The 24,333-nt window shown below is 58.9% G+C and overlaps 1 protein-coding gene and 1 long non-coding RNA gene across 9 annotated transcripts in view; both read left to right on the top strand.

Annotated features, from left to right (window-relative positions):
• Positions 1-24,333, top strand: part of ACOT7 (acyl-CoA thioesterase 7) — a 103,837-nt gene extending 79,504 nt beyond the window's left edge. For 5 of the 8 annotated variants that reach the window (XM_036925394.2, XM_057499659.1, XM_057499661.1 and 2 more), the window contains 2 exons: positions 12,111-12,295; positions 23,939-24,333. In XM_036925394.2, the coding sequence (XP_036781289.2) occupies positions 12,111-12,295; positions 23,939-24,037 (284 nt within the window). In that variant the 3' untranslated portion in view covers positions 24,038-24,333. Of the gene's footprint in view, positions 1-10,627; positions 10,659-12,110; positions 12,296-23,938 lie in introns of all 8 variants that reach the window. The other 3 variants (XR_008996858.1, XR_008996857.1, XM_057499660.1) reach the window with 2 other exon arrangements.
• On the top strand, positions 4-8,481 carry LOC130683288 (uncharacterized). The gene is made up of 3 exons (XR_008996859.1): positions 4-4,651; positions 5,036-5,195; positions 6,092-8,481. It is a non-coding gene; the product is annotated as an uncharacterized LOC130683288 (long non-coding RNA).

Below are 24,333 nucleotides of genomic sequence, written 5' to 3'. Positions count from 1 at the left end.
GGCTCTTCTGACAAGGAGAAGGGGTGGCCTTCTGCTGCCTGGGTGCCCTGCGCCAGGCTGCTCTCAAGTCATGTCAGTGTCACCCAGCCACGGTGTCTGCCCATTTGCCACCAGAAACAGGAACCAGAGTCCTGTGCTTTGTCCTTGTTGATGCATCCGTGAGGCTCGGGCTTGATTTGATTTTTCAATCTGGTAAAATCTGTAGCTCAGATGTGACTGGGGCCTTTATCCTACTGAAGAACCCTGCAGAGATCCTGTGTGCATGGTGGCTGCGACCCTTGCCACCCGGTCTCGCAGCGGCACGTTTCCTCTCGGAGGAGTAATGATCTGATACATGTAAGGGCAAGATCTGGCAAGGAAGCCCGTGGACAGCAGTCCTCAGCCCGTCTGCCTGCACCCTGCTGGGGCAGCTCTGGCGCTGGGCAGTTTTTCCAGTCCCAGCAACCTGCCCCGACCTGGAAATGGTGCCTTCCATTCCTGCGGTGAGCTTGGCACCTGGGAGGTGGGGCCTCTGGCATGTGCATGCGGCTCACTGTGTTCGTCTGCGCCATTGCTGGTTGGAAAATGCAAAGTGGATGTCCCCTCCCAACACGTGTTAATTTCTACTTGGGTCATGTCTTCTGAGGTAAGGCTCTGTGTTCCTGAAAAGTAGCACTTCACCGTGGGGTTGGGGTGCAGTCAGGGCTGCAGGAGCCTTGTGTGGATTCCGAAGACACCTTGCCAGGTTAGCAGCCCAATGGAGAAAGCTGTCAGACCAGCCCAGTCCCTGGTCATGGGAGGTGACAAAGTAGAAGAAAAGGCAGTTTGACTCTCTTTGCTGCAGGCATGGAGAAGCTCTGTTCTCAGTGGAGCTGTGCTGTGTCCAGGGCCAAAGAGGCCTCATCTGGACTAAGGCCCAGGTCTGGCCCCGCCGAGGTCTGGCCTGGCTGTCATGCTCTGTCCTGCAGAACATTCCTGGCAATTGAATGCCTGGATACTGTAGACAGAGCATCCTGAAATTAGAAGGGTACAGAATTCCCTGCCTCCCTGCCATAACTGAGAGCAAGCGATGCTTACCCAAGTTGGACTTGGGGTTCTTTTAGGGTAAGGAAAGCGTGGTCTGCAGCTCTGCCCCCATGTGCTTTGAGGAACCCTTTCTTTTCTGGTAGATGTTTGCCATGGACACAGGCCACAGCGGCACTTTAGAATTTGCCCCAGACAGGTGGGTCTCGTCCATCCTGGCTCGTCTTCCTCCGGCCTCGGGTGTTGCGTGTGGATGAGTGAAGGCGTGAGCTCTCGGGAAGGGCAGAGGCCTGTTGTACCACGAGTCTATGCGTCTCTTTTTCTGGAACTGCTCCCTGGGTAAATTACCATGATCAGAGCCTCACTCTTAAATACAGCTTCAAAGTACATGGTGGGAAATGCACTTAATTACTTCACATGGGCTTTCTCTGCCTGGCATCTCCCAAATGCCCTTTGAGAACTGCCGACTAAGGAAAGAAGCAGGCTCTCCTAGATAGGCAGCCCATTTCCTCGGCGTCGGCCCCATTGGCCCGTGTGCCCTGCAGTTCAGGGAAGGTCCCAAAGAAGGAAAGTCCACCTTGTTAGAAGAGGGACCCCAAAGAGGGGATGCCCCCTCCCTCTTCTGACCAGAATTAACTTCTAAGGGGGAGTTCAGGGTTGAGCCTGGTTGGTCCCCAGCCCCTGGAAATCACTAATTTTGAGGGAAGACCATGAACTCTGGTCAGAATAGAGTGCCTTTTCTAGGGACCCATTTAGCAACCTGAAAGACTTCAGGGCAGCTTGAGGGGGAACTGCTTTAATGGAGACTTCCCATTCCTAAAAGGCCGCTCTTCCTCCAAACCAAGAAAGGCACCTTCGTTCTCAGCCGCTGTAATTCCTGGAGGGGTGGCGCTCTGGACGTGGGTCGGCTCGTGGAGCGGTGAGACCGAAGGTGGCCTGCATGGGCTCTCATGACGGCGCCTATGGCGGCCCCGCTGGTGCCCCCTGGCAGAGCCAGTCCTGGCCCGGGGGCAGAGAGGTCGTTTCTCTTTCCTTTATTCACATCTCATTTTGTGCTTCAAATAATTTGGGCCAATGGCAGTTTGGGAGCCTGGCTGTTTGGGCTGGTGTCCTCCAGGGGTGGTGGACACTGTTGCACCCTGCTGCTCTCCAGAAGCGTGTCCCGCGTGAATCCGCGTCCCCTGGCTCCTCACTGTAGCTCTGTCCCGGAGCCTGCCCCAGTCATTCCCAGGGTGAGGCCAGAGTCCTGGCGGGACGCTGGCCCAGCCGCTGCGAGGCATGTAGCGGAGCAGCCCGTTCTGGGGGCCACTCCCCGGGTGGGGGCCTCTGCCAGTGCTGTCGCTCCACACCAGCTCCTGGCTCCTCCCTGGGGAGGTGGGGTGCGTGGCTGGGGCGGTCCTGCCGGCTCTTCCTGACCATCTCCAGGTGGGTCAGGGACCTGCAGGGTGAGGGCTGGGGATTCATGTCCCGCGTGTTCTGCTTTGAGGGTCCAGTGGGAGTCTGAGGAACCCCTTTAAATGCACGGACCTCTCCAGCTCGCACCCCCGAGCCCCTCCTGCCAAGCAGTCTGCTCTGATAGGAAGGGGCCTAGAGGCCAGGCCACCCCTCCAATCCATGTGAGGCAGCGTTGGGGGCCTGGGGACCACTGGCGGGGCAAAACCCCAGCACGTGTGTGCCGCCTGAGTGCTGTGGGACTGTCCTGGGTTGCACGACAAAGGGCCACTCGGGTTGGGTGGGGGAGGCTTCAAACAAGGGAAGCTAAGCTTGCTATCTCCTGGTTCTGGAGGCCGGAGGTCCAGGATGAGGGCGTGGGCAGGGATGAGCCCCCTCTGGGGCTCGGAGGGAGGAGCCTCCTTGTCCCCACCCCTGGGCTCCCCCGAGTCCTCGGGCTCCTGGCGCACCCCTCCGGCCTCTGCCTGCCTCGGCACCAGGTCCCCTCCAGTCTTGCACTTTCTCTATCTCTTGTAAGACGCTTGTCACAGGATTCAGGGCCCAGCTGGATGACCCAGCCAGACCTCACCCGGAGACCCTTCACTCAGTGACCTCTGTGAACCCCTATTCCAAACGGGGTCACATTCTGAGGTTCTGAATGGAATTATCTTTGTGGGGTGGGGACTGTCAGCCCACTGCAACCTCCGCTTGTCACCACATCTCCCTCTTCTGGCTGACCTCCCGCCTCCCTTATAAGGACCCTGTGAGAACACAGGACCGACCAGGGCCACCCCCCATCTCGAGGTCCTTAACCTCATCACATCTACAGAGTCCCTTTTGCCACATGAGGTCACACAGGGCATGGGCATCTTTGGGGGCCACTGTTCTGACAACGTAGGTGTGTCCCAGCAGATGGGATATGACTTTCTGACTTACTCATTTTAACAGATTTCATTAGAAAAACAGCTGGAAGAGAGTAGAATCCAGACCTTCGGGTTGAGTGGCTGCTTCAGATCTAAAGCAGGAAATTCTTTGCCTTTTCTGTGTTCAGCTTCCCATGAAACTACTTATTTGGTCCCTTGTATCCTTTGTGCAGTTGGCAGCCAAATGCCAGGCCTGGGTGTGGCCTCACCTGCCACTCAGGTGGGGTGTCCATCAGGAAGCTATTCCTGCAGCTTTGCCTCCTGAAAGCCTCGCCCCCCAGGAGTCAGAAGACAGCTTTGGATCTCAGCGGGGTGTGCTGAGGAGGGGAGGCCGCTGCCCCCACACTTACCGCCCAACAGGGGCAGCTTGCCGGTTGCCGAGGCAGCTCTCCCCCTTTGGGTCGGTCTTGCAGGGCGCTTGCCTAGACCACAGAGGGCCTGCCTCTCTTACACCCTCACCCCTTGCACCCCCATTCCAGTGCCACCCCCACCCCCACATTCTTTAATGCTGGTGACCGGTCCCTTCTCTGCTCTCAGCCTCAGTGGCGGCCCAGGATGTGTCAAGTTCAACCTGAGCCCCTCCACCTGGCATTCGAAGTCTGATAGGGCCCTTCCCACTTCCCTGCCATGTGCCAGCCAGGTATGGGGGCCCCGGCAGGTGTGCACTGAGTTAAACTTGCGCCAGGCAGTCGAGGGGAAGGAAGGAGCACTTTCTGAGGCTGGACTGTGTTAGATTGGTGTCACCAACCCTGTGACTCATCGGAAAATGGTGACACACTGATCACCTGCCTCACAGGCTTGTCTCCCAGCAGAGGTGTCCTGAGTCCTGGGCTCCAGGTGGTGGGGCCAGCCGGCTGCGGTGGGTCCCCCGGCAGCGTGAGTGTCGTGGGTGTTACTCAGGGCAAGCCGGTGAAGCTTCAAAACATGAATCTACTTTTCCAGGCCACCTGCTTCAGTTTGGATACCGCTTGCCTTGTTTGCTGTTTTGTTGAGATGTTAAAATGCCAGGGCAGCTGTTAGGAAAGTTAAAGGGGAAAAATAGTTCCCTTTGATATAATGGTTCTGGAAGCCTTGGGTAGGAAAACCTAGGACTGACCTTTTCTTGTGTAGAAGCAATCACCCCAGGTATCAGGGTGGAAAATGTGGATCTTCTAGAAAATGCTTTGGGGTGTGTTATGTAAGAAATACCCGTTACTTCGCTGTTTTCATGTTTTTCTTCAGCAGATTCTCTGCCATCACTCTTTTTGGAGCTTAAATGCTTAAAGTTTGAATTTCTTGGCAACTTCTCGGCCTTGGTAAGAGCAACTTTTTCTTATTCTGTTTTCTTTTCCAAAGCCCTGGCGCACTGCTGAGATCCGCCCTGGGCGGGCCACTCCTGGCAGCTCCGTGACTAGTGAGAAACAGAAACCCGGCCCACTGCAGGCACGCGGTCTGTTTAATTCTGGTGTTCCTCACTTTGGAGGGCCTGGCGTCGTGCTAAAGTGCTTTATGAGATCGACCCCTCACTAGGAGGGCACCGCCTACCCTCCACCCCCCTCTAGCCCCATTTTCTGATTCAGAGACTGTTGATCCTAGAGGTTAGGAAACTGTCCAGTGCCGCAGGGCTGGGGCCTTAAAGGGCAGCTGGCTCCAGGGCCAGAGCTCAGAGCCCCAGGCCCTGCTGCCTTCACCACCTGCAGGCTTGAACAACATGCAGCCGCCTCTGCCGCCAGCACCGGCGTCAGCACCGGCGTCACTCGGCAGTGAAGAGCTTTGACCCTGCTAATCAAACACAGTGCTGCCCATCTGTGGTGTTTGCATGGGACCACCAGAGTGCCTGCGGCTGCCCCCACCCCCAGGGTAAATTCCTGCTTTTCTCTAGCAGCTTCAAAGTACGGCTGAGGATTCTCGCAGGCAGGGGTGTCCAGCCCAAGGAAGGCTCTTCTCTGATTGTGCCCCTTTCTGGTCTTAGCCCAGGGCCCTTTCCCTGCCAGATTCTGCCCCCAGCGGGTCCACACCCTGGGGCAGGCCAGCTCCGCCCGCAGGAGCCCACCCGTGCTGTTCCCCACCGTGGTCACTAGCCACACGTGGCAGTTTACATGGTAATGTAAACAAAATGGCAAAACTCACGGAGTATAATACAAATGTGCCCCTTCATCTCGGTTGGATACTTTTTTGGCAAAATAACTGCAACTCTTGACTTCTTGGGCCCTTGATGGAACTGGTGAAATGGTTTCCAGATGCTGTCAGCAAACATGCCTCCCATTGGAAACTCGCTGGCTCTGTGACCGTGTGGCCGCCGGAACCCTGGCCCGAATCGTCTTTGGAATTTGTTTTCACTTAGAACTTCATTCAAGTTTCCAGATTTTTTTTGTTGCCGTAGAATCCCCGCTTGCAACACAGAAGTGTCGTGTTAAGTGGTAGAAATGTGTGATAGAACTATTTGAAAATACTCTCTATGCTTCGTAAAGTATTGTGCTCCTGATTTTATAGTGACGTAGGGTTTAGTATCCTTAACAGACTGGAAACACGTTAAAACTGTCCAGCTTAGCTCCTACCTAGGTAGTTATATTAGTTTTCTATGGCTGCCATAACAGTTTATCAAAAACTTAATGGCTGAAACAACACAAATTTGTTGTCCTACAGTTCTGGAGGTCAGACGTCCGACCTGGGTCTCACTGGGCGGAAATCCAGGTGAGGGCGGGGCTGGTTCCCTGGAGGCTGCAGGCAGAGGGTCTGTTTTCCGCCTTTTCCAGCTCCCAGAGGCGCCTGCTTTGTGGCCTGTCCTCCGTCTTCAGAGTGAGCTGAGTTGCATCTCGGACCTGGCTTCCGCGCCGCATCCCCCTGACTCCTCCCACCTCACTCATCCATTTACAGGGACCCCTGTGCTGACATCGGGCCCACCTGGATAATCCAGGCCAACCCCCCCATCTCTAGGCCCTTTACCCCATCACACCTGTAAAGCCCCTTTGCCACATAGGGCTGCGAAGTCGCAGGTTCCGGGCTCAGGATGAGGACGTCCCCAGGGCCTGCTGTCTGCCTGCCTAGCCGTGAGTTAATCCCGTCCAGTGCAGAGAAGTGGTGGGCCTCCTGCCCACTGCTGAGCTCTGCCTTTTCCCTGTGCTGTGTCTTACCCTCCGAACCCTGGGGAGTCGGTGCTGGCAGAGAACCCAGGGGAGCAAGGAGCTCCTGAGGCCTCAGGCTTCCAGGCGGCGTGAGGTGAAGCGCCCCCCACCTGTCCCAACGCCTTGGCGTGATACTGGGTGCCTCTGAGGCTTGGGGGGTTAGCGCTGAGGGATATGGGCAGTCAGCCTCTTGGCTTATCCTGGCCCCTTATCCCCGAGTGTCTGCACCGGAACCTGGGCCCGCACTGGGCACGGCTGGGTCCCCGCCTCTGGGACCAGGCTCGTAGCCTGGGGTGGGGGCTGTGGCAAGGCCCTCCTCTGCAGGTTGGCCACGGACGCATCCCGGTGCCCAGTCGGCACAACCACAAGGAAGGCGAGGCTTTTTCAGGCTCTCTTGCCCCGTGTTCCTCATAAGCTGAAAAGGTGAAAACGCCCTTGCCGACCCGATAGCCCTTCCTGTTCACCCAGGCGGCGGCGGCTGCTTGCCAGTGCAAGTGTTCCTGCTGCAGGAAAAGACAAGAAGGCAGTGGGTTGTTTTAAATGTCACTTACTGTGGCCGTGGGGGCAGGAGGATGCTCCTCGCCGGGGCACTAACAGTGCTGCATGGGCACGTGCTTCCCCTGGGTTTGAGGAGCCTTTTCCCAGAGGGCTGTTGGCAGAAGGGCACTCAGACCCCACCAGGTGACGTGGTTAATGTGGGGAAGCGACTGCAGCTTGGCCGTGTGTACAGCCTTACCTGCCCGCGTCTCAGGGCCTCCCGGGAGGTGGCTGCAGTGCCCACTCACAGACAGGAAACCGGGCACCGTGAGGGAACTGGGAGCCATCCTGGGGCCTCGGAGAGCCTGCCTTTCATGGAGACACAGTCGGGAATGTCTGGCTAAATCAGGGCTTCATCTGGCTGTTCCCACCTCAGAGGTTCAGAGAACCCGGTGCTGTCCCCCTGTGGCTTCCCTCCCGCAGACCACGGGAGTGGTCCTGACACCTGGAGCCTGTCCTGAGTGGACATGTGCCACCTAACACCTGGGGGAGGAGCCCTTTTCCACTTCAGCTCGTCGCAACCGCTCCTAAATAAGCAAACCGTCTTCCGGTGGATTTGGACATGTGACCTGGTGGCAAAGTCCCCAGACAGGGTCTTAGGGGCTTTGGGCTGCTCAGCCAAGGCCCAGTGTGTCCCCACTGCCCTGGAGTACCTGTGAGCACACGGCTGCCACAGCCTGGTGGGTCAGCAGTTTCTGAGACAAACTGAAGTGAGCAAGAATGCAGGCTGGGCTTGGGCTGGGGGTGCCCCCTCAGACAGCCCCCGAGGGCCCCAGGCCCAGGACCCATGAGGTGAGCCACCTACACCTACCCTTCCATGGTCCTGCCCCCAGCCTTGGGGGAGGGCAGAACGGTCTAGCACCCCATCCCATGAGGTCTTCGCCTTCATGAGAGCCCCATCCCATGGGGGGGTCACACACTGGGCCTTCAGCCTCGCCCAGCCTCCAGGTGGTGCAGGGGCCTGTGGGCACCTGGTCCAGGCTCGGACACAAAGAAACAGCAGCACAAAGCAGAGCCGTGAGGAGCTGGTGGGAGGGCATCACCTGTCTGAGCTGAGCCATGGGGCTGATGATGTCCACCAGTGGCCCCACACATGATGGCCACTGTCCTCACCACCTTCCAGCTATGCGTGCCTGCTCAGGGCAGGGCCACGGTGCTGTGGTTTGGCTGTGGAGAACCCTCCCCAGTGACCTCTGGCCACGTGAGCTGGGGGGTGGTCCCTAGAGCCCAGATGCCATTTGTTCTGCTAAAAGTCGCACGTGCCAGGCACACTCAGCCACAGAACAGGATCACCTTTCTGAAGATGTGTGTCATTCAAAACAGGCTTTCCATTTGGGGCCCACAGGGCACTTCAGGGGTCTACTGACCCCCTAAAGTCATAAGCAAAATTCATCTGTTACATTTTTCTAGGAGAGAGCCCAGGGCAGTAAGTCAGGATTGCAGGAAATGTGTTTGTGCCTCCCCTAGTCTACCCTGCGTGCCCTGGGCAGTGAGGCTGCCATGAGTCAGGGAGAGCCTGGTGAGCTGTGGAGGGCACACACCTACTGGTCATGGAAGCAGCACCCTCGGCAGGCGGGCTGCCACTGGCCCTTGGCCCCAACGTGCTCTACTCCGATCTCAGCCCGGCTGCAGCCATGGTGTGAGATCCTAGATCCATCGGATGCTAAGCAGCCGGCTTCACAGCTGCCACAGGCAAGTGTCTGCTTCTTTGGGCAACAGGAGATAGAGGGGACGGGGCTTGTAGAAATAGCCTGCTGCTGTAATCGGGACGGTCCTGACCACCCCGGATTCTGGACAGCCTAGTGGATGTTGTCGGAAGCCTTTCCTTGGAGCACCCAGCCTTCCATAGTGCCTGTGGGCAGACAAGTTACATCCACACCTGCCCAGAGCAGTGTGGGCCACTCTGAACCCAGACTTGTCCTCTTCTCCTTCATTCATCTCCAAGTGCCTGGTGGTCCGGGCGGCTGAGGCACACTAGTGAGCACAGCACTGCTCTCGCGGGCAGGCAGCAGACAGAGGACATGAAGTAAGAGCTGGCAGGACGCAGGAAGCAGGCAGGCCACCCAGATGGTGACATCTGAGTTGAGACCTGAAGGACCTGAAGGCTTGGTGGCCTCCTGTGTGACAGGAGGGCCTGGGCTGCTGGGGCCCTGCGGGCAGCCCCATTACTAGTTGGTGAGCATCTGCAGGAGGGTCCCCGTTCAGCAGGAGTCTGGCGGGCTGGCATCCTCACATCCACACAGGGCCACCTTTTGGTTCAGGGGCAATAGAGCACTTGCTCTCACAGGGTTTCCAGGCTGGAAGGAGACAGATACCAAGTCAAATGGACACACCAGTGAATGGCAGGTTCCGACAGAGTTAATGCTATAGGAGAGGAGGGCTGCCCTGGAAAGAATGTGATGGGGACTGAGGTCTGCTGACAGCTTCCCTGAGGAGGGCGCCTGGGCCATGCAGAGGGTGGCCCAGGCAAGGCAGGGGACGGGGGAGAGGGAGGCCAGCACGCAGGGGCAAGGGGGGTCGCATCTGGAGAGCTGAGTGTTCGCTTCCATAAGACTGGTAACCCCCACCATGACTGGCCGCGCCATGCACTTGTGTCCTGAGGGTGGCCGCGATGTTGCAGTGGCTGGTGGGAGCTGGAGGCCGGAGTGGAGGGTTTGGTGTGAGCCTTCCTGGGTAACAAACATGGCTGGACAAGGCTGGAGCTGCCCCAGGTTGTCTGTGGCTGCCCTGCCAGCAACTGCCTGCAGACCCCAGATCATGTGGGACATGCTTTCTGAGCTGACAGCACCGGGAGGCCCTCTGCCAGGAAGGGGCCTTAGAAACACCGGGGTCTCTCCTGGTAGTATCTGGAACTGGGCTGTGTCAGTGTCACACGTGATCCCAGCCTTCAAGTATCTTCTCATGGTCGCAGTGTTAGAGCGTGTGGCTTTTAGAATAATGATGTCCTGAGCCCTAAAAGGTGGAAAGGCCTGGGTTTGGGTGACAGTTGAAATTCCCTGATTTTTAGGGTGCGATTGTTGTTTTTGTACCCCACACATGGCGTTCAGATCACTGTTCTTTCTTTGTTGTGTGTCTGATGCTCATATTCTACCTATTTCCTCTTTCTTGGTTAAAGTTAGAATTTTCTTTAGATTTCTAACCCAGAAATTAGACGTGAGCAGTCGTGAGTCTGCCGTGTGGGGGAGGATGCTCCTGGGGGAGAGATGGGTAGGGTGAATATGCAGCTGTCCTCTAAAGCAAATGCTCTGTGTCCAAAGCCCCCAAATTCACTATCCCCACAGCAGTGCCCTGAGGGTGGCCCCACATCCACACCGCGGGGCCAGCCAATCCTCGTATGCTCCTCTCGCAGGAAGGGTTTATCCCTGCTTCTCAGCTCATGGCCCTTGAGTCTTGTACGTATTCATGGGTGAGAGAGGTGCCAGCCAGCATGGGTGGTGGCCTGATAGGGAGCAGGCAGAGGTGCTGTGGAGACTCCCCCCAAGGACGACCCATGCCCCCTCCTGCTCCCCAGCTGGGGCACGTGCCCCGTGGGCTTTCCCTGGGCATGCCCTGCTGCTTTGCACTGGACCCTGTACACTTAAACTCAGGTAATGCCACTTTCGCTGACCATATGGCCTTCCTTCCTCCCAGAAACGGCCCTGCCCGACAGGAAGCACTCCCTGTAAGTATGCAGTTAAATGTGGCACGGAACATTCTGGTACTTTATAACATGGAATAACTGTTGCTGCTGGCCTGCCCGCACACTCACCCCTAACAGCCACCACACTGCCCTGCCTTGTCTGTCTTCCTGGGTCTTTAAACATGTTTTGAGGGACCTGTTTCCACAGGGCTGGGACATTGGGGTTCCTGTGTTGTTAAAGGCCATCATTGCTTCAGGGAGCAGGTCCCAGTCTCATATCCCGGGCTTGGGCAGGGGTTCCTTGAGCCCACCCAGACCGAGGCCGTGGGAGGGTGGGGAGTTGGGGAGCTGATCTGGCCACATGCCAGTGGAGGCATGGCCAATATTGGTGCTGCCCCGTGGTCCAGAACAGCCCCATCAGTGATGCTGGTGACCGTGCAGGAGGCTCAGCCCCTGAGCCCCTGCCTCGTTGCCTACTGTCCCCATAGCTGCCTCCTGGGGCCACTCATGTCCGCTTATGGTGGAAATGGCTCTGTGAGGTTAAGGGATCATGGCAAGGGCGGGCCAAGGCCAGGCGGTGGGAGGGAACCCGCTGCAAGGACAGTGAGGGACATAAGAGATGCTCCAGACCAGGAAGCAACTGCCAGGGTGGCCATTCATGAGCCCAGGAGCTTGGGGGGTTCAGAGAGGTTGGGCTGGGCTGAGAGAGAGGAACGCCTGGGACAGTGTTGTGGGAACATATGAATTTGGATTTCATCATAATCAACAGGGAAACTGCTGGGACAGGCAGATAGCGGGTGAGCATCTGGGGACTCTGACCAAGGACAGCATGGGTCTGAGCCATGCCACAGACGTCCACGGCTCAGAGGAGAGCCCTGGTGCTGTGGGCAGGACAGGCAGAGAGGAGAGCCTGACGGGACAGACTTGGTCTCACTGGATGGGTACAGGACGCAGGCTGAAGTGCAGACGGTGGCTTGTGTGCCCAGCATCAGGAGTGCTGGGGCCAGAGAGCTGGGAGGCGGCCTGGAAGGTGGAAGCAGGTTCTTCAGTGCTCAGAGCAATGTTGCAGGGAGCGGGGGAGGCAGATTTGACCCTACCCTACAAGCTGTGGGGCCAGCCCACCTGGAGCTGTCTGGAAGCAGGTTGGGGGCCTGCCCCTGAGGGCCGGTAGCAACTGGAAGTGTTCTTCCAACCTATGCTGCCGCTGCCCCGGGGTGGAGACCCACGCATGGTGGGAGGCTCGGTGGTGGCCACCAAGACCCCTTCAACTCTAAGTTTATGTCCAGGGTAAAAGTAAACATCTGCTTACCAGAGAGAAATGTTCAGGGGCTACTAACGAGGCACCTTCCTCTCGTGTCACCTCACTGTCCTCGTCATTAAATGATCTTGTCTAACCGGGTGTGGTCCCCTGGCCTCGCGATGCTGCTCTCTGCACCCCTGCCAGCCTGGCCCTCTGTCAGGCACCCTTAGCTAACGCACTGTCCTGCCCCGCAGGCTGTGTCATCACCATCTCTGGGCGCATGACCTTCACGAGCAATAAGTCCATGGAAATTGAGGTCTTGGTGGACGCCGACCCCGTGGTGGACAACTCGCAGAAGCGCTACCGGGCAGCCAGTGCCTTCTTCACATATGTGTCCCTGAACCAGGAGGGCAGGTCGCTGCCTGTGCCCCAGCTCGTGGTGAGTGTCCCGGGAAGGCCACCCTCCCTTGCTGGGCTCGCCCAGTTGATACTTGCTTGACTAACAGGAGAAACTGAGTCACATGAGCCTATTCTGGGAGCTGGGCCCTACTCAGCTCCCGAGTGGTCATATGGGGCCCAGGCCTGGCCACCTCCTGGATCCGTGACCTTGGCTGTGGTGTCCTCTCCTTTGGACAGTGGGGCTGGGACCAGGTACACAGGACAAGAGAGAGCCCTGTGCAAGCTCCTCACTATGGGGACACCCTCTTGAGGGTGAGGGTGGTGCCCTGTGATTCCTGACGGTGCAGGAGTTTAAGATGCTGCCTCTCGCTGGTGGGCTCTGCCTGGGTGTGCAGGGGGAGGCATGGGCACCAGGCCACACAGCCTTTGCCACCATAAGCCCGTGTCCCCTGAGCATTAGCTGTGAGCAGAGCTTGGGGTGTCTGCCCAGGTAGACCCTGGAGGGTGACAGCCACCACCCAGGGCTCCGTAGCCTGAGGTCTAAGATGAACACAGTTCCATGGGCTGCTTTTTGGTGGTCCAAGGGTGTGGCCTCCTGGCATTTCTTAATTTGGAAATGAGAGCTTGGATTCCTGAACCTTCAATGACCTCCCTCCCTCAGGCCTCCAGTCCCCATCCTAACTCAGAACACACCCACGTTCCCCAGTGCTCAAGGCCACAGTCCCCGGAGACTTCCTGGGCTCCACCCCTCTCACCACTCCTGCCGGCTCCTGGGGGCACTGCGTCCCTCCTGGCCCAGGTCCCTGACCGCACCTGGAGCCACCCGGCCTCCCCCCGGTTTCCCCACACACACACACGCACACAGTCCTCGGCACCACAGCGATCTTTTTCAAGTGTTGGGATTTTGTCACTTCCCCACCAAAAGCTTCTGGCATTGTGGTGCATTTAGAAAAAAATCCAAGTTCTTGCCCGTGCCTTGGGGTGCCGCTGCCCCCACCTCACCCGGCTGTGTCCCCATACAGGCTTCTGGGCCACCTTTAGGCTGAGCCTTCATCTCCAGGTGTGGGCCCGAAGTCGCCTTGGAAGAGGCGCCCCTGACACCCCGCCCAGCGTGCCCCCAGCCCCCCAGTCCCCACCTGCCCTGCCTCTCTCCAGAGCACCACCGCCCGCCCTGACTTAGCCTTGATGGTCACATGCCCACCGTCCCGGCTGCCCCACTGACTGAGCTCGGTGAGGACAGGGGCCTGTTTGCTCCTAATGGATCCCTAGGGCCGGGAACGGCATTGGCATCTAGTGGGTGCTCTGTACAGTACGTGAATCCTACTGTGTGCGAGGCCTGCCTCCCTCGAGCATGAAGCTGAGATAGGGAAGAGAGACAGGCTGTGGGCAGTGGAAGGAGCAGGGGGGCGGTGCTGGGGGGTGGCTCTCAGGCTGGGGGGAGGCTTACAGGCGGTCCTGGGCAGTGGGCAGGGCCCCCCAGGAAGGCGCATGGGCCAGGGGCGGTACTGAGAGGTGCCAGAGACGGAGCTGGAGTCCCAACTTAGCAGGTGCTGGCCAAGGGGGTAGCTGAGGGTCGGGAGGCCGGCGGCAGTCAGGTTCAGGCGGGGAGCGGGGAAGCTGGTGGTGTGGCCTGGAGGTGCCCCGTCGTTGTGTACTGAATGCATGAAGGGAGAGCGAAGGAACTCCAGATTTCTTCTGAGGCTGACGGCGGTTTCCAGTAAGCCCCAGAATTCCTCACCAACGCGGGAGAGTGAGTGCCCCCCGGAGCCCTCCAGCCAGGACTCTGCCTGGGGGCCGGGACCTGCTGCCCGGCCCTGTCCCAGGCCCTGTTACACACTGAGGCACTTGGGGGAAGCCCGCGACTAGTCCTGGGAGCCCAGGTCTGGACCTAGTGTCGTGTGTGGGCAAACCCTCCGTCCAGCCTGCTGCTGACTCTCCCTGCGCTGGCTTGTGTCTGTCCCGGGGGCAGCTCTGCACGCCTACGGGAACGAGGCCCCGCCAGCTCCCTCCTGCCGCTGACGGTGGCCCCGTGGCTGGCTGGGGCTCCTCCTTGGAGCTACTTTCCCACGCCTGCTATCAGGCCTCGCCAGGACCCCCATGGTGAGGCCCCTGACGTGGCAGCAGGGCCTCTCCTGGCTCACCTCCCGTGGCCCCTTCCCTCCATTCACTTTTTGCTGGGGTTGGATTCTGCTCTTGGGGCTCCAGTGAGTCAGGTGGTAGATCATGAGATGTCACTGGGTGACGTGGGGGTGGGGGCTGCGCACAGAAGGATAATGGGGTTCAGCCAGGTTGAAAGGAAAAAAGCAGAGAGCCGGGTGGGGTGCCCTCCTCAGCAGGTGGCCCATGCTTTTTCCAGTGAGCCTGCCCTCTCCCCATGGAGGACTCTCCACCCTGCCCCTGACTGGGCCTGCTGGACTTGGGTCTTTTGGGGTTCCTCTGTGAGCAGCCTCCCATCCATCCAAGTGTTCCAGCCCAGAGCTGCTGCAAGCTGGACAGCCCACCTCAGGTCTGGCTCAGAACCTTGCCCACCCACCCCCACCGTCTCCCACCCAGCACCCCCTGCGGTTATGTACCCTCGCCCCTCTCCCGGTGGGGAGCCCCACACAGCACTCCTGACATGCTCCAGGGGAGCCTCCCAGACCTGTCTCTTTGGCAGAGGGCTCCCACCCCCACCCTGTCCTCTGGGCTGTGCACATACATTCCCCTGACCTTCCAGGCGAGGACCCTGGCAGCCATGGGCCTCAGGGTCTTGGACTGCTTCTTCTCAGAACCTGGCCTGTTCCTCTGGCCCTCAAAGGCCAGCTTTCCCTAGTTCTCTTCTAGACCCTTGTCTCATCTCTTTCCATGTCACAGTTCCCCTGGGGGCACCTGTCGGTGAGGCTGCCCGCATCTCCATCCTAGATGCTGAGTCCCACCTCATACAGACAAGTCCTTGACCTCTCCTCCCCAGCCCCCAGGCTCCAGTGGGGTGACCAGAGCCAAGGACACTCCATCTTCATATCTCCAGCCTATGCAGAAAACTGTGGCAGTGAGGTAGGGGGGATCCGAGGCTCAGGAGGGGCTGCAGAGGGGTGAGGCGGAATGACACCTGCTTGAGTGGAGGGGACAGTGACCGAAGCCCCCAGGTTTGAGGGGCTGGTGGTTAGCAATGGCTTCATCTTCCTACTGGCCTGCTGTTGATCCCAGCTGGTATTTCTTACCAATTAGAGATGGCCTGTGATTCTTCACTGAGGTGTCCTGGGCCCCCTGTGTTGATAAAAATAGCCTCTGGCAGGGAGGGTAGGCAGACTCCCCAGAGAGGGTTTTCACTTCCAGCCAGGCCTCCATCGTGCTCCCCGGGGACCACCCACGTGAGCCTCGTCTGTGCCGTGTGTTCCTCGCAGCCTACGTGCATGTGCATGGTGAGGGCCCAGCCCTCCCCCTCCCGGCCCCCCGCCACTGTCAGCAATTCCTGAGCCGCCTATTTTTAGCTCCCATCCCTGGGGCCTGGCTGACACGGAAGGCAGCGTCGCTGAGTGGAGTTTTTCTTGATGAATGTTTTATGCTGGGGAGGGCCTGCTGCACAGAGTCCGGCAGCCACCGGCACTTTCCTGGCTAATTAATAGAAGAGGCGGACGTGGGGCGTGGGGCCAGGCTGCTGGTCTGGACACCAGGCCCCGGCCCCTCCAGCTGCTCTGCCTCCCCCTAAAGGCCTCCCTGTGGCCATGACCTCCGACCTTGTGGGTGGGCGACAAGCCCCAGACCGCAGACCTGGGCTAGGAAAGTGGCCTGTCCAGAGGGACATGGGACACAACCACAGGGCTCTCTGGGGACCTGGCACCTCCTGCAGGTGACTGTCCAGCCCGGGTGTGGGAGCCGTTCATTCTCCAGCAGTATGAGAACTAGATCGTGTCTGTGTTGAGGCCAAAGCACCGTCCTGGCTGCAGCGCCTGCCTCCCTTTCCTGGTTCACACGTGTAGGTTCTCTGGAGAACATGTGTGATGGAAGTGCAGTGCCTGGCCTGGCATGGGGAGGAAGTGTGCAAACACGGTGGGCAGGCCGGCTATGGAGAGCCAGAGCGCTCCGGAGCACCGCCCCGCTTCCCACGCCATTGCATCGGGGTTGGCGTTCTCCCCCGCACTGGCGGTGACCCACCAGAAGGCCCCTCACTCCTCTGCACTGTGAGGGCTGAGGCAGGGCTGGGCAGCTGGTGAGCTTTTTCACCAGGGCGCCACTCTGTCTCTCAGTTTTGGGTGCTTAGCAGGGAGTCTGTCTTATGATGGGAAAAGGCCAGAAATCTGAAGACGGTCCTGTCACCTGAATGGCTGGTGCTGAGGAGCTGCTAGAGGCCCATGAGTCCCACCTCCTGCTGAATGATGGGTATGGGTACCCAGGGGTGTGGATGAGAGGGTGCAGCCCTCACCGGCGGGGCTCTCGCCTCTGCTGTGCCATGAACTAGACTCTTCCTCTGGACACGTCAGTGTGTCTACCCTGCAGATATCCCTTGAAGACCCACTGCAGCCCATGGCTGCTCTGCTTTGGAGACATCCAGTTGGTGCCCAACAGCCAGCTCTCCACAGGAGAGTCCTGTGGCGCCAGGACAGACCTCTTCTCATTAAAACACTGGTAGGTTCTGTGCACAGAATGTCAGTGCTGTGTCTCCAGATGCAGGAGACTCCTTGCTATTTGTTTCCATGGACTGTAAAGCCTGGAGGCAGGCGCAGGGGTGCCGTTAGGCCTGACCCCATGTGGTGCCAGGAAGGCTGTTGCAGGAAGGGAGGCCCATGGGTGGGACTTACAAAGGGAGCAGTGGGAAGAAGGGGAGTGGGTCCCAGCTAGAGTCAGGGCACCCCCAGATTCCACTGTGGCCTCCTTGGAAGGTGAATTAGGGAGAAGCTTGTGAAGGTCACTGGGCCCAGATAAGGGCCAGGGCTGCAGGACCCAGAGGGGGATTTTCAGCAGGGCAAGCCTGTGCCAGGTGTGTGGATGGAATACAGGGCCTCCCCTGCGTGTGGAAGAACCAGCTGCTTCTTGGTGGCACCATGCTTTCTGTGCAAAGTGGAGCAGAGAAGCCTGGCAAAAGCCCTCCGAATCCAGGGACACAGCTGCTCAAGGACGCAGAGAGGAAACCGGCCCTAGAGGCCCCGCAGTGCGGGAAGGATGCAGACGGCCACCCCACTCGGGTTCATCATGTTGCCAGCCCCTGTTGAGTCCCATGGTGGCCTGAGGCCTGCGGAGTTGGTCGGGGACAGATGATGCCCGAATGTGTGTCATTGAGCAAAGTGCCCGGTTTTGAGTCTTTAACACAAAGACTGCACCGCTCTGGAATTAAGGCTTCTTGCTTTGATCTTCATTTGTTTGTTTGATCGCTCAGTTGTTCATTCATTCAGCAAATGCTGTGTCCCAGATGCAGTGCTGGCCTTGGACAGAGGGCGGGAAAGACCGATGCGGCCCAGAGTGAGTGCGCACGGGGCAGGAGGCTTGCAGGGAGAGCCTGGCTCGCAGCTCAGACCCCACCTGCACGGAGCGCTTAGCAAATGGCAGCTGTGACCTTTATTGTCTGGTGGGGGGCAGCCGTGTCAGCACCGTGGCATGGGAGCGAGTGCTGGGAAAAGCTACCGAGCGGCCCGATGGATAGGGTCGAGGCCTGACCACTTCCCAATGGAGGCCGCCACCTTCACTTCATTTACCAGGCCACACCCATGCTCCTTCCTCTCGTGCGGCCTCCCACTGGGCCTTATGCAGGGGAATTTCATGGCCTCACATGAGGGCAGTTATTTCGGAGACTGAGCTGGTACTGCAGGGCCGGGGAGCCCCTGGGGAAGGTGTCTGTGACTGCACATTGTCCTTGCCATTGCATACTTCCACTGGAGGCCGCTGCTGTGAGACCCTGGGTAGGCCCCACAGTGGGGCTCATAAGCCACGCCTGCCGCTGCTGGGAGCAGGCAGGGTGGAGGGCTTGGCCAGTGGAGAGCAGCTTCCAGACACCCGGCCCAGCCCCCTGAGTCTGCGGAGAAGTGCGCTTGGAGAACACACTGCTGGCAAGGCCTGTGGGTCCCAGATGTGGGGCTTGGCTTTGCCTGGCACAAACAGTGCCAATCGCCGGCCATGCTGAGTGGCCCCGGGCATCAGAAGACATCTTAATTGCCTGCATGATTGTCCCAAAGTCCCTCTTATCTCCCATTATGAAGACGAGAGAGGGTGTGCTGCGTGTCTTCTTAACTAAGAAGGTCTGCATCCCTCAGGCTCACAGGAAGTTGTTATATCACCACTGGAAACCCTCTTGCACCAGACATTCATTAATTACAAAAAGGACAAGCTATTGATTTTACCGAGGGTGGAACTTAGTCACTCATTCTTCATGCCAAGTTCCAAATGTGTGTTCTTGAAGCACAGAAAATGCAAAATGGAAAACATTTGGTTCGCACTGTTGGGCTCTGAAAGCCACAGGCTTCCCCTCCGGTGGCAGGGAGCCCAGAAGACAGCAGTTGGCAGGAAGAGCAAGAGAAGGGAGAGGAGAGATGCAGATCAGAGGCCCCTGCAGCCATGGGGCTGGAGCTGGGGGACCCTCCCTCACCCCTGGGCCGTCCACCCTCCTCCTGGGGCAGGGCTGCTGGGCAGCAGACAGAGGCACACTTGTGGGACCCTTTGGGACGCGCAGCACACCGACACATGAGCTTGCGAACGGAACTGCTGGCACCGGGGGCCTGCCTGCCCTGGCCCGGCCTGGGACACTGCCATGCCCGTTTACAGGTGGGAGAGCCTGGCCCCGGGAGGGTGGCAGCCGCGTGAGGCCACACAGCCAGGTCCCTCTGACCCAGAGCCTGCGCTCCTCACCCACCACCCCCTCCACCAGGCATGCGCCCGAGCTGTGAGAGCCGCTTGCCTGCGTCCTGCTCCCTGCCAACAGCTTCAGGCCCTGATTCCCCTGGGGGAGCTTTTCCCTTCTCTCCCCACCACCGCAACCCTCCATTAAGAACAGCAACAGCCAACAACTTCTGTATTTATTTACTTTGCCGGATGGAGGGAGACGGGCTTTGAGGAGGCGGCAGCTGGGCTGTGGGTGGGGGCCCAGTGCAGGGAGCCATCTGCCTCATTCTGTCGGTTCCACACCCAGCAGGGAAGTGGTGGCCCCTCTTGGTCACTTGGCTAGGAGGGCTGTTACCAGAACTCAGAGCCCTGGGAGGGCTGGATGTCGCCCAATCAGCAGGGCAGGAGCTCTGCTACCGCGGAGAGCAGAGACACTGCCCTGCCCGCCTCTGGTTCCCTTTCTCTCTGGGGCACAGGGGGGGCCTCGCTGCCCTTGACTGTTTATAAAGTTCTGCCCTGGCTGGACACCTCCCAGGGCAGCCAGCGAGAAGGCCACCAGGTAAGGAAGGCCACCAGCATCTTGGGGTTGCAGCAGTCATGGAGGGGCGCTTGATGCCTTGACGTCACCCGAACACCATGAAGCCTGGAACACTCGGCACAGGCTGCCATCCCCCGAGACAGGAAGAGAGATGAGCCCTCAGCCGGCTCCTTCCTCGGCCTTGCAAATGCCGTGGCTTACTCTCCAGCTGGCCAGCTGCCTACATGTCCATCATCAGACGGCATTGGTTCTGTGTGAGGGCAGATTCTGCCTGAGTTAGCTGCAGCCCTGAGGCCTGGCTTCCTCCTCCTCTGTGCTCGGATGCTGGAACGTACTGTCGTGCAGCAGTGCGGACAGGAGTCACCTGCACTTCAGCCTCTGCCCTGCCCCTCCTCGGGTCACACGTTGATTGAACCAGAGAGAGGTGTCCAGAGGCTTTAGCGCACACATTCTGCAACACTTGGGGTCCCAACATTTGTTGGCTACTAGGCGGTGACTAGTGGGGTCAATTGGGGTGATCATGTAAGGACAGGGCTCCTGGCCTGATGGAAAAGGGCCTGGCAAAGCCGTGCGTGACTGACTGGTCGCAGCTGCCGGGAGCTGAGCAGGTGCCCACCTTGCACATGCATGCCCCCCGGAGGCGAGTGCCTCCTGAGGACTGGCACCTGGCTCACCCAGCTCAGCCCCTGGCCCTCTTAAGACCTAGAGACAGGATTCCTTGTGAGTGTGGGAGAAAGCATGCGGGCTGTGGCCCTAGTTCTGCCTTCCCCTAAATGTGACAGAAGGCCTGGTGCTTTCGTTCTTATCTGTGGAAATGTGGAGGATACCCTGGCTGCTTGGTGGTGCCAGCCAACCTGGGCTCTGGCAGCCATGTTGTCCCACTCACCACTCATGGGCGCTTTGGAACCCCAGCCAGACAGGAGGATGCGTGAGAGCTCACACTGCTGCCTGGGGAAGCGCCTGGCTCCAAGGCCTTGCGGGCGGTGCATGGGGAAGGAGAGGCAGGACAGGAACACCCCCCTGCTCCAGGCCCTTGGCTGGTGCCCCTGGGTTCATCACCTCCCAGTTGGAGAAAGAAGAGTCACAGCAGCTGACCTGCTGTAGGTCCAGGTGGGCCCCTGGCTTGTTCCAGGAGGGCAGGCTCCTCCCATTCACCAGGGTGACATGGGAGAGTTGCTGTATTCCCTGCCACCCACTGATGGGCTCACCCCCAGAAGCCCACCGGCATAGGATGGCATGGAGGGCTGCAGCATGCCATGCTCAGATCCAGGCTCAGCCACCTACCAGCTGTCGCTTGGGTGGTCACTCAGCCCCTCTGTGCCTCACATCCTCGGTAGGCGGGGACAATGACTTTGGCTGTCCTCATGGCTTGTTGTGCAGACCCTAATGAGCTGGCAGGGTGCTAGGCCCACATTAGGACTCGCTGGAAGCAGGCTGCTCCCTAAAATCTGGTGCTCAGAGAACCTGCCCTTTACCCCATCCCCAGCCAGCAGTTCATGTGGAAGAGAAACGGTGGGAAGGGTCTTGCTTCATCAGTGCAGAAGGCTCACCTGGGCAGCTGGAGGGGTATGGTGACTAGGCTGGCTGGGGAGGTTTTGCATCTCCCCCCTCTGGGTGGTTATAGAGGGTGGGGTTTCCTCCAGGTCATTGGGCAAAAAGCCATGAGCTGTGCTACAGGGCAAGTGTGGTAGAGGTGAGGCCCGGCGTCTGAGGCCACGCGGGCTCTGTTCTGGGGTGTGGAGCTCTGCGTGGGCAGGGCCGTGCTGGGTGCCTGGGGTCCCAGCACGCACATGTGAATCAGACCAGGATGCCGTGATGTTATGGCCAGGAGGACAGTGTCGGGTGGGGAGACTGGGAATGGGGACTCGGAAAGGGAGCCCAGGACAGGGCAGCTCCCCACAGACTCAGCTCCACAGGGTGTAAGACAGAGTTCTTTGTGCCCAGGGAAGGGAGGAGGCACCCAGCTGCCCTCGTGTGCCAGGATCTGGGTGGGGCACCGCCGTACTGAGCCTCGCCCTTGACTCTAACCGCCGAGAGCGCAGCCTCTGGCCGTCCTGGGTGTAATCACACGCTGTACAGTTTGGCCATTTAAGGAGTGCCGTCCGGTGGGTCTGTGTGCATTCAGAGTTGTGCGGCCGTCGTCACCGTCCATTCTAGAATGTTGCCTTTGCTCCCAGTGGAACGGCACACCCCTCAGCCATCACCCCTCCCCAGCTCCTAGCAACCCTCCCTGTTCTCTGCGTGGACTTGCCTGTTTTGGACGCTTTGTATAAACGGACCCACATGTGAGGTGAGCCTTTGTGCCCACTTCTCTCCCTCTGTTGAACAGGGACAGCCTAGAGGGACTTTGGACAACACTGTGGGGTGGGTGCTGGCCCATTTTACAGAAGAGGAGGTTGGGGAATGGAGGCCATGGAGACCCCATTTCCTGCCACAGGTTTGCGGCCAGTGGTGGTAACACAATGGAACAGTGACGCGTGTCCTTAAGGGAAAGGAAGTGCACGGTGGGGCTGGCCCAGAGGGATCACCAGACAGTCAGATGGACAGAGAGATGGCCACAGAGGGTGGGGTGCTCTCTGGGGCCCTCGGATGGGCCCCTCCTGCCGCCCTCCAGCTGCCCTGCAGCTCCTCCTTCCCCTAAGGAAAGGCCACACCAGGCAAGTCCCACAAGGGGCAGGGGGAGGAAAAGGCCCCCAGTGTCCTAGCCTGGTAGCCTTGAACCTGCGTTCTTGGTCACTTTGGTTGTCCTCCATCTGGGGCAGGGCTGGTGGAGGGGGGCAGGGCCCTGCTACTCAAGGGGTCCTTAGGCCAGCAGCGGCGCCTCACCTGGACCCTTGTTAGAAATGGGTCTCGGCTGCAGACCCGAGACCCCTGGATCGGAACCTGCATGACAAGGTCCCAGGTGGCTCGTGGGCACACGAACGTGAGCAGCACCCATCTAGCACATTCTGCCCAGATATGCACAGAAGCTGCACGGGCGGGGCTTCAGGAAGCTCAGGGGCTTGCCCCTTAGAACTGCCTGCCGTAACTGAGGTTGGGCGTTTTGCTTTTCCTGGGCCGTTTCAGGACAAATCACAAAGCCTCAGATTTTGTTTTTTAGAAAGTCAGCCAGAGATGAAACCAGGACAGCGGGAGGGCCCTCTTGCAGTAGGGCCTCGGAAAAGCCGCCATTCCCACATGCTCCCGCGACTCCAAGCGGGAACTGGAACTACCGTGGGGGGCACCATCCTGGTGCTTTAAACACCCTCGGGTTCCACTGGCTCCAAGCCACAGGGTTTCCACAGTTTACACCTGGTGACATTTAGAGAACAATTTCTGAGGGGACTGAGGGGGAGGAAATATTTGGTGTAATCTGACATTACATCCTCCGGCTGACTGTCCTCTCTTTTGCCAATATACCATTTGCCTGTAAAATACTTGGGCCTAAAAATAGCTGCTGGTGCTTGGTGTCTGTGGATGAAGGGCAACTGCCCCTGCCTTTGGCTTTCAGACAGCCTCAGGGTGCCGCAAGGAAGTGTCCCAGAGGAATTAGCACAGTCTTTAAACCTAGATCAGGGGCCAGGGCGGGCTGGAGAGAGCTTTGTGGTGGGACAGACAGGGCCTTGGGGAGGAACCACCTGGTGCTGAGGCAGTGAGCTCTGCCTGGGGGCCACGCCACTGAGCAGCCAGGCCTCTGCTCATTGTCCCGCTGGGCCAGCGGGCAGCCTGTGGTCAGTAGGCCCCACCGCGAGCACAGGATCTGGCCTGTTAGGTTGCTCAGAGGAAGGAGGCGGCAGAGACGGGCTGAGGAGGACGAGCTGTCCCAGGCTCCCTGCCCACAGTGTGGTCCTGATTGCTCTTGGCACCATCAGGCGGCCCCAAGTTCACACAGCCAGCGTGGTGGTTGTCCCTACTTCCCTTTGGGGCCAAGACCAGGAGCAGCTGCCGTTCCCTGGAAGTGGAGTTCCACAGGGTCCCCTGAGGGTCCCTTCCTCACACTGGGCTCTGCTCTAGGCCTTCCTTCCCACATTTCATTCGCAACTGCATCCCTGGCAGAAGTTTATTATCAGAGGCCCTGGGCTTGAATCTGCCTGCTGGGAAAGGTGATGGGGTGCTCACGATGCTGGTATCCGTGCAGGGGCTCCCTCCTAGTGTCCCCTCAGCCCCTTGAGGTGTCTCTCAAGCATGCAGGCCTCACACACACAGCCTGGCAGATGGGCCTGGCGGAAGGATGGGGCCTGAGGCCCGTGCTGGACCCTGGGTAACCCCAGGCCAGCAGAGCCAGAGCAGATTCCCCTTGCTGCCCTCCTGTGGCGGCCCCGGCCCCCAGTTCTGCAGCAGCTCTGACCTGCCTGTCTCTCTGTGTGTGTTCCACAGCCCAAGACCGAAGACGAGAAGAAGCGCTTTGAGGAAGGCAAAGGGCGGTACCTGCAGATGAAGGCGAAACGGCAGGGCCAAGCAGAGCCTCAGCCCTAGATGCCCTCCTCCTGCCTCTGGAGCCTGGAGCAGACCAGCATCTAACCACCTTGAAGTTACCCCCTTGGCCAAAAACCCAATTCACGTTGAGACCTGATGTTGTGTGAAGTATTTGTCTCACAGTGTTAACCTGTACTTCTGAAAACCTATACACCAAAGCTTTATTTATATCATTCCAGTGTACATGCTACAGTGTTGCCCCCGACGCCCGTGGCATTCCCTAGGGAATACTTGGGCACACCCTGTACAGTATACAAAGAATCCAGCATCCCTAATAAAGCTGCTGTTTGGCTGGA

The sequence above is a fragment of the Manis pentadactyla genome, chromosome 4 (genome assembly GCF_030020395.1).
Source record: "Manis pentadactyla isolate mManPen7 chromosome 4, mManPen7.hap1, whole genome shotgun sequence".
NCBI lineage: Eukaryota > Metazoa > Chordata > Mammalia > Pholidota > Manidae > Manis > Manis pentadactyla.
Note: the sequence above shows the minus strand (reverse complement) of the source record. Positions and strands in the feature narration are given on the sequence as shown.